Source organism: Lynx rufus, unplaced genomic scaffold (genome assembly GCF_022079265.1).
Source record: "Lynx rufus isolate CCGP_SWC_20201006 ecotype Redwood Valley unplaced genomic scaffold, mLynRuf1.p SCAF_17, whole genome shotgun sequence".
NCBI classification, from domain to species: domain Eukaryota; kingdom Metazoa; phylum Chordata; class Mammalia; order Carnivora; family Felidae; genus Lynx; species Lynx rufus.
Window position 1 is genome coordinate 346,700 of NW_025814831.1, and position 16,829 is coordinate 363,528.

Here is a 16,829-nt window from a genome sequence, read left to right on the forward strand (position 1 = left end):
TTTTGAGATTTGTTTGTGTTGACGTATATGTATGATGCAAGATTATGGCCAAATGTCATTATTTTGCATGCGTATATCAACACCATTTTTTAATGTTTATTTATTTTTGAGGGAGAGAGACAGATCATGACCAGGGGGCTCACAGAGATAGAGGCAGAAACAGAATCCAGGCTCTGGGCTGTCATCACAGAGCCTGATGTGGGGCTCAAACCCAAAAACCATGACATCAGTACGTGACTGGAAGTTGGATGCTTAACCGACTGAGCCACCCAGGCGCCCCTAGTCAACACCATATTTAAGAGACACGATCCTTTCCCCACTGCGCATTGTTGGAAATCTCATGGAGGATTTGCTGACTGCATCTGCACAATTCTACTTCTGGGCTCCGTAATGAGCTCCACTTGTCTATATGTCTCATTTCATGCCAGCAGCACACTGTTGTGGTTAATGTACTTCTGCAATATATTTAGAAGGAAGAAGTGTTATGTCTCCAGGTTCTCTCCTCTTCATGAATATTTTGTTACTTCCATGTTTTGTGTGGTTTCATATGAATTAGTATATTTTTCACATTCCTTTAAAAAAGTCATTGGTATTTTCATTGAGATAAAAAGATAAACATAAAATTAACATAAAAAGATAAAGCATAGAAAATAAAAGACTATCACAAATACAGAAAACAAATCAACCTCATTAAAATTTGAATTTGGAAAGATAAGTTAAATTTAAAAAGATAGGTAGCCTAGGGAAATAGGTAAGATTCAAACAAATGTGGGGCGCCTGGGTGGCTCAGTCGGTTAAGCGGCCGACTTCGGCTCAGGTCACGATCTTGCACTCTGTGAGTTCGAGCCCCGCGTCGGGCTCTGTGCTGACAGCTCAGAGCCTGGAGCCTGTTTCAGATTCTGTGTCTCCCTCTCTCTGACCCTCCCCCGTTCATGCTCTGTCTCTCCCTATCTCAAAAATAAATAAACGTTAAAAAAATTTTTAAAAATAAAAAAAAAGATTCAAACAAATGCAATTGGAATTGAGAAACGAGACATAACTGAACTAAAAACATGAAAAGAATCATAAATGAAAAACTTAGATATTTATAAGTCAACAATTAGATCATCAAGAACAAATTACACATTTTCTAGCATTATGTAATCCACCAAGACTCTTCCATGCAAAATACAAAAGGAACAAACCAAAAATAAGACGATATCCTTAATATAAAACTTTCACCCTCCAAAACAAACAAGGCGTTATTAAAATTCTACAATATTTAAAGAATAATTAATGCCAATACTTTTCAAACTATCACAAATCACTGATGAAGAAGACCACTCCCAAATGCACTTTATGAGGACACCTTTACTCTCACACCAAAGCCAGAGAAACACACCACAAGAAGGGAAACTACAGGCAAAGTCTCAGATAAACATACATGCAAAAGTCCTTGATGAAATCCAAGCTACTGAATTCAACAGCACACTGAAAGGAGCATACATGATAACCCAGTGTGATGCATCCCTGAGATGCAAGTATCCTCCGATATACACAAATGCAAAAATGTGATGTCCTCCATGAACAGAGGGAATGATTGAATCAAACCATCCTTAATTTATTCATAAAATCATTAGACACAGTTTTTTCATGAACAAAAAACACATGTTCATCATTTTAAAATAACTCAATTACAAAGGAAGAGGAAATTACCTCCACATGATCATGGCCACTATGAGAGCCCACACCTGACAGCATATTGAACATAAAAATCTAAAACCATTCCTGCCACATCAGGAGCCAGGCAATGATGGTCATCCCCAATAGAAGTATTCCACATGATAACGTGAAGAATAACTATGCCGCCTCAAACCATGTCATCATGTCACAGTCCTTATTTGGATGAAAGTCACGGGAGAAACAGCCAGTCCAAGGACACTCAGACCCTCCTGTGTCCCTTGACAGCAGGATATAAATCTCCCTTGGGAAACTCCCCTTCCCTGTACCAGGAGGGGAGAACCATCCTTAGCACCAGAATAAGGAACTCAGGGACAAGAAGGTTGTGCAAACAAACCTAGTTACTTGACTAATTAAATACCCGAAAACCACATCTTTGGCTTGACTCTTGCCGAATCCAAAGTTTTGTTGTCTGAAAGTCACAAGTGCCACCTGCTTTGTTCATTGTCTGGGTGTCATATTATTAGGAAGCCCAGGCACTTGCAAAAGGAAATTTATTCCCCCATTTAGATCAGTCTTATGTCAATTGAATCCTTAGGATGAAAGCCCAGAAGAAAAGAAGGGAAAAGCATTCTGCTCCTACAACTGGAAGAAGTACCCACAAACTTTGGCAATAAAAATAAATAAAATACATTTAAGTCAGTAAGGAGGAAGGAAAATTACTTCTTTGCAGATGGCATGATCTTAAAGATAACAACCCCTAGAGATACCACAAAAAATATTAGAACCAGTTTTTAAAAATAAGGAAAAGTGCAGGATGCAAAATGAACAAAAATAAATAAATAAAAAATAAACCACCTGTGATTCTACACACCAGCATGGAAATACATGCAAAACAAATAACAAAATTATACAAGTGGAAATAGCACACAATAAAGTATTTGGGATTAAACATCAAAAAGAATATAAAATAATGCGTTCTGAAAATGACCTATGTTGATTAAAGACCTGTAAAAATGCACAAGGGCCTGCAAATATAACTGTGCTCACTGATTAGAATTCTTCATATTGTCACAGCGCCATCCACACGAACTAATATAGAAGTGTGTCCCTAATGGTCGTTCACTTTTAAAGAATCAAATATAAGTGTGGAGTTTGATATATATGTCAGAGGACATGCAAATAGGGCCCTCTCTGAGATGATAAAACCAGCCTAGCACCAACCCTGCAGCTGGGAGAGGAGCCCCAGCCCCGGGAGTCCTAGGTGTTCCCATTATGTGACAGGACAGAACACAGAAACCTCACCATGGAGTTTGTGCTTGGCTGGGTTTTCCTGGTTGCTCTTTTAAAAGGTAATTCATGGTGAACGAGAGGCACTGAGTATGTGAGTGGATATGGGTGAGAACCAGTGGATGTGTGACAGTTTCCTGACCAAGATGTCTTGTGTCTGTAGGTGTCCAGTGTGACGTGCAGCTGGTGGAGTCCGGGGAGACCTGGTGAAGCCTGGGGGTCCCTGAGACTCACCTGTGTAGCCTCTGGATTCACCTTCAGTGGCTATTGGATGAGCCGGGTCCGCCAGGCTCCAGGGAAGGGGCTGCAGTGGGTCGCAGAAATTAGTGGTAGTGGAGGTAGCACAAACTATGCAGACTCCATAAAGGGCCGATTCACCATCTCCAGAGACAACTCCAAGAACACGCTGTATCTGCAGATGAACAACCTGAAGACTGAGGACACGGCCACGTATTACTGTGCAAGAGACACGGTGAGGGACCTCACTAGGAGCCCAGACACAAACCTCCCTGCAGGAGGGGATCAGCACCACCAGGGGGATGCACACTATGCACAATTCTGCTTTGAGTGCCCAAGAGCAGGTGCAGATGGAGGTTACACGCAGGTTTCCTGTCTGGGTCTGGGGCTTCCTCTCCACACAGCACTTTCCCCAAGGAGCCTCCCTGGTTTTATGATTCTGTGTTTACCTATTAACGTCTGAATTAGCAACTGTGTTGTCATAGGAAAACTACACTAGCATGCACAAAGACACAGTTGTTTGCCCTTGCTTACTCTGGTCCAACAACATGAGTGAATTACACATTTCCTGAGGCACAACAGCTAACCATTACAGGAGTCCCAGATGCACTCCCTGTGCAGCCAGGACCACAGGATCCCACAGCTCCTCCTTATCCTCACCCAGCCCTGGACCCAGTCAAACAACGTCACACTTCCCTCCTGGCACTTGCAACTCAGGACTTTAAGTGAGCTACAGCTTTATTCAATTCCTCTAAACGAGAGATAAATCATCTCCATGTATTAGTCAGGATCCCCTTGAGCAAAGGAACCCAAAGCACATTAGTTTCCATGACAAAAGAGGTTGAGAAGTCCCATGATCTACTGTCACAAGCTGAAGACCCAGGAAAACCAGTGATGTAATTCTTGTCTGATTCTGAACTAGTGTCTAATCTCAGAACGTGGAAAGCTGATGATGTAACTCTCAGAAAAAGGGCCAGAGGAGACCAATATTCCAGTTCAAACAAGCACATGGGAAGTAAAAATGAGGGAATTCTTCCTCCATCTGCATCAGATTCTATTCACAACCTTAATGGAATGGGTGGTGCCCAGGCAGACAGAAACCATGGATGGAAATCCCATTCTCTTCTGGAACACATCACAGACATCCACAGAAACAGTGGTGAATCTGGGCACCCATGACGCAGTCAAGATAACCTATAAAGTTAATCATGAAAAGTCAACCTACTGTAAACGTTGAGCTCAAAGACTGAAGATTTAAGTTGATTCCATCATTGGGGTGGAGCCTGGTGTGCATAACAGTGCTCTTGTGATGGAGGGGAGAGGCCCATAAGGGGAACTGTGGTCTGAGTATCCCCTGGGTCGCATTGAGAGAGACAATTCCCTTCTTGGAGTGCGTTTGGGAGATGGGACATTGCCTCTCATAGGACAGGAGAGCTGACAGGCACCATTAAAATTCCCTGATCATTAGCATAGGAGCCTCTTCTGAGAGCAGCTAACTAGACACTGCCTTCTTGTTGTTCTTCACCATGAACTCTAAGCCCCTAGTGTTCATGCAACTGATCTTCTGGGGTAAACCAGCTCTGGGGTAAACCAGGAAGAGCACATCAATACCCTCTCCCAGAGGATCAGTGCGGTCCCTGACATATTGAGTTCACATAATTTGGAGTTTTCAAACCCAGCTAGAGCTCCTGAGATAAAATGTAAGAGCCCTGTGCCACGAGGGCTGTGCCACCCTGTGCCACCAGATGGGCCGATGGCTTGGACACAGACAGGGTGAAAGCAATTCTGACAGAAGCCTGGGACCCACAAGTGTTCTGTGTGAGGGCTTCCAGAACAGGGGAGGCTGGGAACTCCAACTCCAGGGACTAGAGAGGGAGCTGACGCCAATATTTCCTCCCACCAATCAACATTGACAGATTTCACTCAGCAGCACAGCATCCCCAGTGGAAGCTGAGCCACTAACACCAAGCTCCACCTACTCCAGCCCCCATCAAGTGCTTGCTTACTAGGAAAGAGTGCCTGGCAACCAGACCACCACTGCACCCCTCCCTCCAAAGACCACTGTATACACCCACAGGCACCAAGTCAATTGACCGTATAGTGAGGCATAGCTTCACCTCTAGGGGAGAGAGGAATTAGCCTCTTTTAACAAGCAGACCAAACTCACCTAGTTAAAACTCACAACACTGGGGACAAGGTCCAACATTCCCCACTGGAGGCAAGGAGAAATTCTGCAGAGGACTGTCCTGAGGGACAGAGCAGCCAAAACATGACAGCACAGTGCCACGGAACATAAAACAAATGCTTCATGAAGTGTCAGGCCCTCGACAGTATGTGAACACTTCTCAATAAAGATACTACCCTAGAAGCAGAAAAAATAACAGGATTTTCTAAAACATTTAAGAAGGCAGAGACATAGACAACAACATGATTGGGGAATTCATCCTAAAAGAAAAAACGATAAAAGGTCATTGTGAGGGATATAATTAAAACACATATAAATAATATGTTTCAAACTGAATTTCTAAAAACTCTTATAATGAAACAGGATTTTAAAAAGTATCATAAGGATACCAGCTGTGCTTGAGGAAAATATATGAGACATGAGGGATACCCTTACTGCAAACAGAAAAGACCTAAAACCTAGTCAGGATGAAATTTTAAATGTTGTAGCCGAGATGTGAAACTGATTGGATATAATGACCTCAAGGCTGAAAGAAGCAGATGAATTGAGGAAGGCACATAGAAGATAAAATTATGGGGGAAATGAAGCAGGAAAGAAGAGGAAAATTACAATATTGCATCACAAACTTAGGGAAATCAGCAACTCCATTAACTGTAATAACATTCTTTTGAAAGGAGTCCCAAAAGAAGTGGAGAAAAAGAGGGATACGTTTTATCTGAGTGAATTATAGAGAAAATTTCCACAAGCTGGGGAAGGAAACAGACGTCCACATCTAGGAGGCAGAGAGAACACCCATTAAAATAATAAAAAAGAAAAAGCAGGCCAACTCTGAGACATATCATAGGAAGAATGGCAAAACATTCAGATAAAGAAAAACCCTAAAAGCAGCAACACAAAAGAAGTCGTTAACTAACAAGGGAAGATTAAAAAAACAATGGCAGTTGTCTCCACAGACACCTTCATGCAAGTAGGGAGTGGCATCATATCCTCAACATGTGCAATTGAAAATTACACAGCCAAGAATAGTTTCTCCAGTAAGGCAGTCATTCAGATACAAGGAGTGATAGAATTTCCCAGACAAACAAAATACAAAAAAGTTCATGGCCTCTAAATCAGCCCTGCGAGAAATTAAAGGGGACTCTTTGAGTGGGAAGGAAGACTAAAAGTAACAAAGACTAGGAATAAACAGAGAAAATCTCTGGAAACAATCACTCTAGGGGTAATACAATGGCACTAAGTTTATATCTATCAATAATCACTGTGAATGTAAAAGGGCAACATGCTCCAATCAAAAGACATAGAATATCAGAATGGATAAAAACAAATACAAGATCCTCCTATACACTGCATGCAATTGACTCATTTTCAACTTAAAATACCTATAGACTGAAAATGGGGGAGGTAGAACAATTTATCATGCTAATGGACGTCAAAAGAAAGTTCCAGTACCATACTCATATCACACTACCTAGATTTCAAATCAAAGTTCATTACAAGATATCAGGAAGGCAGTATATCATCATAAAGGGGTCTATCCAACAAGAAGATGTAAAGGTTTAAATATTTATACCCAAAAAATGTAAGCACTGAAGTATATAAATCAGTTAATTAGAAACATAAACTCATTGATAATAGACAATAGTAAAAATAGAGAACGTCAACACTCCACTTACAGCAATGGACAGACAATCTGAGCTGAAAATCAATAAGGAAACAATGGCTTTCAAAGACACACAGACTGAGTGGAATTAACAGATATATTCAGAACATTCCATCCTGAAGCACCAGAATACAGATTCTTTTTGAGTGCGCATGGAACATTCTCCAGAACAGATCACATACTATGTCACAAATCAGCCGTCTACAAGTACAAAAAGACTGAGATCATTCCATGCGTATTTTCAAACCACAACACTATGAAACTTGAAGTCGACCCCAAGAAAAATTTGGGCAACACCGCCAATACATTAGGTTAAAGAACATTGTAGTAAAAGCTTAATGAGATTTTCAGGAAATTACAGAAGCAATAAAAAATACATGGAAGCAAATGAAAATGAAAACATGCCAGTTCCAAACCATCTGGATGCAGCAAACTTGGTGGAAGGGTGAAATGTGTAGCAGTACAGGCCAAGCTCAAGAAAGAAGAAAAGTTCAAACACACAACCCCTTTACAACTAAAGGAGCTAGAAAAAGACCAGCCAATGAACCCTAAAGCCAGCAGGAGCAGGTAAACAAAAAGATTAGAGCAGAAATAAATGATATAGAAACAAAGAAAAACAGTAGAACAGATGAATGAAACTATAAGTTGGTTTTTGTAAGAATAAATAAAAATGATAAACCCAAGAGCAGACTTAGCAAAAACAAAAGAGAAAGGACAAAATAAATACATTTAGAATATGAGAGGAGACATCACGACTAACACCACAGAAATACAACTATGAGAAAATAGTTTGGAAATTTCTATGCCAACAAATTGGGCAATCTGGAAGAAAAGGATAAATTCCCAGAATAATGTAAACTACCTAATCTGAAATAGGAAGAAATTGAAAACGGGAACAGACTGATAATGAGCAAAGAAATTGAATCATTAATCAAAAATCTACTGACACACAAAATTCCAGGACCAGATAAGTTCACAGGTGAATTCTACCAGATATTTAAGAAGAGTGTCAAATATTCAATTTAAGTAGAATAGAATATTCCCGTCTTCACAAACTGTTCCAAATAATAGAAATGGAAAGAAGACTTCCAAATTCATTTTATAAGATCAGTATGACCATGGTTCCAAACCAGATTAAACCCCACTAAAAATGACACTTAAGGCCACTAGCCCTACTGAGCATGGATGCAACAATTGTCAAGAAAATACTTGCAAATGAATCCAACAATACATTAAAAGGATCCTTTAACGTGACCAGGTGGGATTTATTCCTTGGCTGGAAGGGTGGTTCAATAGTCAGAAATAAGTCAATGTAATACATACCATCAATCAGAGAAAGAATACGAATGATATGACCCTCTCAATAGAGGTAAAAAAAAATTGACAAAGTACAGCATCCTTTCTTGATAACACCCTCAACAAGGGATACAGAAAACACACCTCGACATCATAAAGTCCATACATGAAAACGCCACAGCTAATATCCTCAGTGGGTAAAAAAAAAAAAAAAAAAAACTTTTCCACTACTGTCAGGAATATAAGAGGGATATCCACTCCCATCAGTCTACTTAACATAGCACTGGAAGTCTTATCCTCAAAAACAGACAACAAAAAAATAAAGGTATTCAAGTTGGAAAGGAAGAAGTCAAACTTGCCCTCTTCACAGGTGACATAACACTCTATATAGAAAACTCAAGACTCCACCAAAATATTGCAAGAACTCATACACAAATTCAGCAAAGTCACAAGATACAATATCAACACAGTGAAATCTACTGCATTTCTACACAGCAATAATGAAGAAACAGAAAGATAAATCAAAAAACAATCTATCCCATTTACAATTGCACCAAAAATAATAGGATACCTAAGGAGTTAAAATATATATACTCTGAAAACTATAAAAACAGTGAAAGAAACTGAGGATGACACAAAGAGATGGAAACACCTTCAATGTTCATGGATTTAAGGAGCAAGTGTTGAAATGTCTATGCTACACAAAGAAACGGGAGACTTCATGATTATGGATTTCATGCTATATTACAAAGCTGTAACTATCAATACAGTAAGCTACAAGCACAAAAGAGACACATAGATCAAAAGAACAGAACAGTAAACCCAGATATGGACTCACAAATGTATGGCCACCTCATCTTGGATGAAGTAGGAAAGACTATATAATGGGAAAAAAGACAGCCTTGTCAACAAAGGGTGTTGGGAAAACTGGACCAGAACATACAGAAGAATGAAACTGAACCACTTTCTTACTCTATACACAAAAATAAATCTAAATGGGTGAAAGACCTAAATGTGAGACAGGAGACCATCAAATTCTAGAGGAGAACATAGGCAGCAACCTCCTGGACATCGGACATAGCAACTTCTTACTAGACGTGTCTCGAGAGGCAAGGGAAACAAAAGCAAACTTGGACCACTGGGACCTCATCAAAATAAAAAGCTTCTGGACAGCTAAAGAAACAATTAATCTAAAAGGCATTCTACAGGGGCGCCTGGGTGGCGCAGTCGGTTAAGCGTCCGACTTCAGCCAGGTCACGATCTCGCGGTCCGGGAGTTCGAGCCCCGCGTCGGGCTCTGGGCTGATGGCTCAGAGCCTGGAGCCTGTTTCCGATTCTGTGTCTCCCTCTCTCTCTGCCCCTCCCCCGTTCATGCTCTGTCTCTCTCTGTCCCAAAAATAGAAAAACGTTGAAAAACAAAAAAAAAAAAAAATAAAAGGCATTCTACAGAATTTAAAATGTTAATTGCAAACCACATATCTGATAAATGCTTACTATCCAAACTCTATAAAAAAAACTTCTCATACTCAACACCCAAAATAAAAAAAAATCCAGTGAAGAAATGGTCAGAAGACATGAGGAGACACATTTCTAAACAAAGCATTCAGATGGCTAACTGACACATGAACGTATGCTCAACATCACTCATCATCAGGGAATTACAAATCAAAACTAGAATGAGAGACAACTACACACCTGTCAGAATGGCTACAATTAACAACTCAGGAAACAACAGGTATTGATGAGGAAGAGGAGAAACAGGAACCCTTTTATACTCTTGGTGGGAATGCAAAGTGCCTGGATCATTCCAGAAACAGTTTAAAAACTAAAAATGAAACTACCTTCCACTCCAGCAATTGCTCTACCAGGAATTCACCCAAAGGATACAAACATTCTGATTTGAGGACACACGTGCACCCCAATGTTTACAGCAGCATTAACTATGACAGCCAAACTCAGGAAAGAGACCAAAAGTCCCCCAAGTGATGAATCTGCTATACGTATAGAATGGAATATTAGACAGTCAGAAAAAAATGAAATCTTGCCATTTGCAATGATGTTGATGCAGCTGGAGGGTATCATACTAAGTGAAGTAAGTCAGTCAAATGAATACAAACACGATATGATTTCCTCATGTGGGGAATTTAAGAAACACAACTGATGATCATAGGGGAAGGGAAAAAGAGCAAGAAATCATAAAAAACTCTAAGGTTAGAGAACAAAAAGGGTTACTGAAGGGCAGGTGTGTGGGGGATGGGATAATGGGTGATGGGGATTAACTAGACCATACGTTGTGATGAGTACTGGGTGTCAATGTAAGTGATGAATCAATAAATTCTACTACTGAAATTAATATCACACGATATTTTAACTAACAAAAATTTAAACACAAACTTAAAAATTAAAAATGTGGGAAAAAAAGAAGGGAGAATTATTGTCACAAATTCTCATGAACATGGAATTTAAGGTAGTGAGTCTAACGTCTTGCATTTACCCATTTTATCCCTAAGTTAGTGGACATTAATTAATGTATGCATGAATTTTCACAGCGTGCCAGGTGTGCTGGAATTCAAACCACAGCTGACCTTCTCAACTCCACTGTGCCCACACATCATGGGAAGCTTGTCCAGACACCTGCACAAGAACTCAGGCTGGGCCTCAGTAGGGACCCACATCTGCAGAACTAGAAAGAGTGGAGACTTAACACTTCCTGAGAAGCTCTGGGTTTCCTCCCCTGACTTGCTATCTCAGCTCCCTTGTCTTCCTTTCCTGTCTCTTTTCAAAGAACCATGTACCCTGTTAGTGGTGCATGAAAGTGAGGGGCTACATGTTCTATAAACATTCAATATGATAGATCACATACAAGAGGACAAAATAAAGCCCATATGGTGCAGCCTGTCTTGCAGCTCCTATCACTCAATGTGGCAGAGTACAAGTAAACCTAAGTATCCGTTTGGTAACAAACTGCACAGCACGCTGGAAAAGCATTAAGAGATGAGAAGCCTGCAAGAATTCCACAAATGCAGATATGAGCTCTCCTTGGAAGGAAAAACAAAAATTATAGTCCCAAACATGCAAGAGTAAAATAATTTTAGGAAATGATACAAGAGTTTCAATGTGTTCTATTCATGAAGTGTCTGAAAAGTGTCTGAAAGTGACAATGCAAAAAATGGATTTTCAGGGTTTCACATAGAATTTCAAAGGAAAAATCCTGTGTCAAGGACTCGGTTGTTTGCACAGAGCTCAATGGCTCCGGAGACATATAGAAAGCCCACCTGAAAAGGTAAACGTGTTTTTTGACCCAGGAGCACATCTATCAAATCTGAGAAAGAACGAAATATGGCCCTTTGTAGCAACGTGGATGGAACTGGAGAGTGTGATGCTAAGTGAAATAAGTCATACAGATAAAGACAGATACCATGTTTTCACTCTTATGTGGATCCTGAGAAACTTAACAGAAACCCATGGGGGAGGGAAGGAAAAAAAAAAGAGGTTAGAGTGGGAGAGAGCAAAGCAGAAGAGACTGTTAAAAACTGAGAACAAACTGAGGGTTGATGGGGGTTGGGAGGGAGGGGAGGGTGGGTGATGGGTATTGAGAAGGGCACCTTTTGGGATGAGCACTGGGTGTTGTATGGAAACCAATTTGACAATAAATTTCATATATTGAAAAAAAAATCTGATGAGCAGTCTGGCCAAAGAGACACAGCATAGCAACTCTTGTGAAATTTGAACTTCAATTTCAGCATGAGAACATAATTTCCATATATTATGAAAAAAACATGCCATGAAAATGAGTTGCTAGAGTGTATAAATTGAAAAACAAACAACAAAACACTAAGTCACCAGAGACTAATTAGGGAACAAGTCAACATTGAGAGAAACCAGAAAAAAACAAGACTTTTAGTTACATTCAAAGTTAAGAAATAAGTGGGGTGCCTGGGTGGTTCAGTCAGTTAAGTGTCTCACTTCAGCTCAGGTCTTGATGTCACGGTTTGTGGGTTTGAGCCCTGTTGTCAGGCTCTATGCTGACAGCTCAGAACCTGGATCCTGCTTCAGATTCTGTGTCTCCTCTTTCTCTCCCTGCTTTTCTCTGCTCACATCCTGTCTCTCTCTCTCAATCAATAATAAACATTTACATTGGGGCGCCTGGGTGGCTCAGTCGGTTAAGCGTCCGACTTCGGCTCAGGTCACGATCTCACGGTCCGTGAGTTCGAGCCCCGCGTCGGGCTCTGGGCTGATGGCTCAGAGCCTGGAGCCTGTTTCTGATTCTGTGTCTCCCTCTCTCTCTGCCCCTCCCCCATTCATGCTCTGTCTCTGTCTCAAAAATAAATAAAAATGTTAAAAAAAATTAAAAAAAAAGAATAAACATTTACAAAAATATATTAGTCACAAGCAATCAATCATCAAGAAAATGAAAATTATAGCTAAGAACACAAGACCCATAAAAAGAAATGGTATAAATAGACTTTGTGAAAATCAAATATGTTTATCTGCCCACGTGAATATCAATAGTAAGAAAGGTTACAGAGTAAGAGACAATATTCACAAATTGTATAACCACCAACGGACTTGCATCTTGAATATGCTAAGAACCATCAACAGTCAATAGGAACAAAGGAAACAAACCTCGATAAAACAAGCACAGCCTTGTGTAGTAGACCTCCTATCCTTGAGGTTATAGACACGTTAGGTACAGACTGAAGAAGACTCTTCACACCATCGACTGTCAGGGAAATTCAAATCAAGAAGGCAACAGATGCCCTATACACACATCCCGATGGCTCAGGTATGAACAACTCTGACAACAACATCCAGGTGAGCATCCAGCATACGTGGGCCCTCAAACAATGCAGGTAGGGTTGAAAAATAAACACCAGCTCTGGAAAACCCGTTGGCTGTTGCTTATGAAATTATACATGGATGACATAAAAAGGAACCTGGAAATACCACTCCCGAGTATTTGGCCCTGAAGAATGAAATCCCATGCTCAGAAAATAAATGGTGTGTAAATATTTATAGCATCTTTATTAGTGTTAGCAGTTAATAATATGGCAAAAGTCTTTCTAAACATAAAGGAATAAACCAACTACGAAACTTCCATCAATGGGATGCTTTGCCAGAGAACTGTGACACTACTGATGCACACCTGAAACCAGGTGCAACTCAAAGACATGATGTGGAGGGAAGGGTGGTAGTCTCTTAATTACAGAGGTGGTGTGGCCTGGGACATTCACACAGCCAGACCATGGTGACAGTGGTTTGGTTGGGCATTCTTTATCTCTTTCTGTCCCAAACCACATGATGAGATACTCTGCTTAATTTGAGTGCACTCCTATGTTCAACCATCCTCTGATGTATGGAGTCTCCACAAACTCAACTCTACAACCTCGGACTCCTCTGAATTGAGACTTGTTGAGGCCATAATCTTATATGTGTTGTGACAGGAGCTGTTCCCTTCACTGTCCGTGTCTCTGGCTCTCTCCTGAAGGTGAGCAGGAGTAGGTTAGGAATCCTCCACTGAAACCATCTGTCTCCTGCACCTGACTCTCCCACAACATGAGGCCCAGACCTTCCTCACACTCAGCTGCAAATGAAGTCAGTTGCACCGGAACAGATTTGCATCTTGCTTTAGTGGATTACTCCAGCTCCCCCTTTACCTGGGCAAAACTCTTGGCAAAGGTCTGCAGCTGCAGGGGGTGTCTGGGACAAACAGGATTCCAAGCAGTTTGCAAACTGAGGGCTCAGTTTATGGGTGGGTGACAACTTCAATTATTTGAGGCTTGCTTGTCCTGGTGGCATGAGACCCCTGCCATACAAGTCAGGTCTGGGGTAACCAGGCTCCCAGCATCCCTAGTGGACTGTGCCCAGGGAAGAGTTTCCATCCTGGGAGTGGGGCTGAAAACAATGAGTGAGGTGCAGCATACAAAATCAACATAAAGAAATTTGTTACATTTTGATACAACAATAATGAAGTAGGAGAAAGAGAAATCAAGGAATCGATCCCATGCACAATTACACCAAAAACCACAAGATACCTTGAAATAAACCTAACTAAAGAGTTAAAAGATTTTCACTCTGAAAAATCTGGGACATTTATGGAAGAAATTGAAGAAGACACAAAGAAATAGAAAAATATTCCAAGCACATGGATTAAAATAAAAAGCATTGTTAAAAAGTGATACTACCCAAAGCAATCTATACATTCAATGCAAGTAATTCAATGCAAATATCCGTGTCTAATAATGCCAGCATTCTTAACAGAGCTAGAACCAATAATTCTAAAATTATCATGGTATGGGAGCCTGGGTGGTTCGTTGGTTAAGCGTCTGACTTCAGCTCAGGTCATGATCTCACAGTCCGTGAGTTCGAGCCCCGCACTGGACTCTGTGCTGACAGCTCAGAGCCTGAAGCCTGCTTCAGATTCTGTGTCTCCCTCTCTCTCTCTCTGCCCCTCCCCTGCTCATGCTCTCTCTCTCTCTCTCTGTCTCAAAAATAAATAAAAAACATTTCAAAAATAAAATTATCATGAAACCACAAAAGACCCTGAATCCACAAAGCAATCATGAAAAAGAAAAAAACCTGGAGGCATCACAATTTAGATTTCAGGCTATATTACAATGCTATAGTCATCAAGACAGTATAGTACCTGCATAAAAATACACACATAGATTAACATAACAGATTGGAAAACCCAGAAATTGACCCATAACTATATGGTTAACTAATCTTCGACAGAGCAGGAAATAGTATCAAATGGAAAAATGACAGTCTATTCAACAAATGGTGTTGAGAAAACTGGACAGCAACATGGAACTGTAATGAAACTGGACCAGTTTATTACACAACACACAAAAATAAATTCAAAATGGATGAAAGACCTGAATGTGAAAAGGGAAACCATCAAAATCCTAGAGTAGAAGAAAGGCACAAACTTCTTTGACCTTGGCCAGAGCAATTTCTTACTAGACATGTCCCCAGAGGCATGGGAAACAATAGCAAAAATGAACTCTTGGGATCTCATCAAGATAAACAGGTTCTACACAGCAAGGAATCAATCAACAAAACTAAAAGGCAACTGACAAATGGGAGTAGATATTTGAAAATGACATATCAGATAAAGAGTATTCAAAATGTATAAAGAACTTATCAAACTCAACACTCAAAAAAACAAATAACCCCTCATGGATAAAGAAAATTTGGTATATATACACAATGGAGTATGACTTGGCAATCAAAAAGAAGGAAATCTTGCCATTTGCAACTCTGTGGATGGAACAGGAGGGTATTATGCTAAGTGAAATGAGTCAGAGAAAGACAAAAATCTTATGACTTTACTCCTTTAAGGTCTTTAAGAGACAAAACAGATAAAATAAGGGAAGGAAATCAAAAATAATATAAAAACAGGGATGGGGACAAAACAGAAGAGACTCATAAACATGGAGAAAAATTGAGGGTTACTGGAGGGGTTGTGGGAGGAGGAATGGGCTACATGGGAAAGGGGCACTAAGGAATCTACTCCTGAAATCCTTGTTGCATTATATTCTAACTAATTTGGATATAAATTTTAAAAAATAAAAAACAAACATGTCAATGACAAAAAAGGAGAAGAAAATTACCTCCACATGAATAGGGCCCCTATGAAAGCCCACCTCTGACAGCATACTGAACAGTAAAATACGAAAACCATTCCTGCCACATCAGGAGCCAGGCAATGATGATCACCCCCAACATAAGTATTCCACATGATAACGTGAAGAATAACGATGCCGCCTCAAACCATATCATCGTGTCACATTGCTGATTTGGATGAAAGCCACGTGAGAAACAGCCAGTCCAAGGACACTCAAGACCGTCCTTTGTCCCTTGACAGCAGGAGGTAAATCTCCCTTGGGAAAACTCCCTTCCCTGTGCCAGGAGGAGAGAAACATCCTTAGCACCAGAATAAGGAACACAGGGACAAGAAGGATGTGCAAACAAACCTAGTTACTTGTTGACAAATTAAATACCCCAAACCCACACCTTTGCCTTAACTCTTGCCAAATCCAAAGTTTTGTTGTCTGAAAGTCACAAGTGCCACCTGCTTTGTTCATTCTCTGGGCATAATATCATTAGGAAGGCCATGCACTTGCAAAATGAAATTTAACATCCCCTTTAGATCAGTCTTATTTCAACTGAATCCTTACACGGGAGTCTAGGATAGACTTATCTTACAACTGGAAGAAGTACCCACAAACTTTGGCAATAAAAAGAAATAAAAGACATTTAAATCAGTAAGGAGGAAGGAAAATTATTTGTTTGCAGATGACATGATCTTAAACATAACAAAAGCCTAGAGATACAACAAAAAATATTAGAACTAATTTTTAAAAATGAGGAAAAGGCAGGATACAAAAAGAAAAAAATAAATGAATAAAAAATAAACCACCTGTGATTCTACACACCAGCATTGAAATATATGCAAAACAAATAACAAAATAATACAATTGAAAATGGCACAGAATAA

General features: G+C 40.1%; 1 gene segment (V, D, J or C); it reads left to right on the plus strand.

Annotated features, from left to right (window-relative positions):
- Nucleotides 1-2,965: 2,965 nt before the first annotated feature.
- LOC124512372 (immunoglobulin heavy variable 3-23-like) lies at nt 2,966-3,649 on the plus strand. The segment is given in 2 exon segments: nt 2,966-3,011; nt 3,113-3,649. Coding segments are annotated over 2 exon segments (583 nt in total).
- Nucleotides 3,650-16,829: the final 13,180 nt, after the last annotated feature.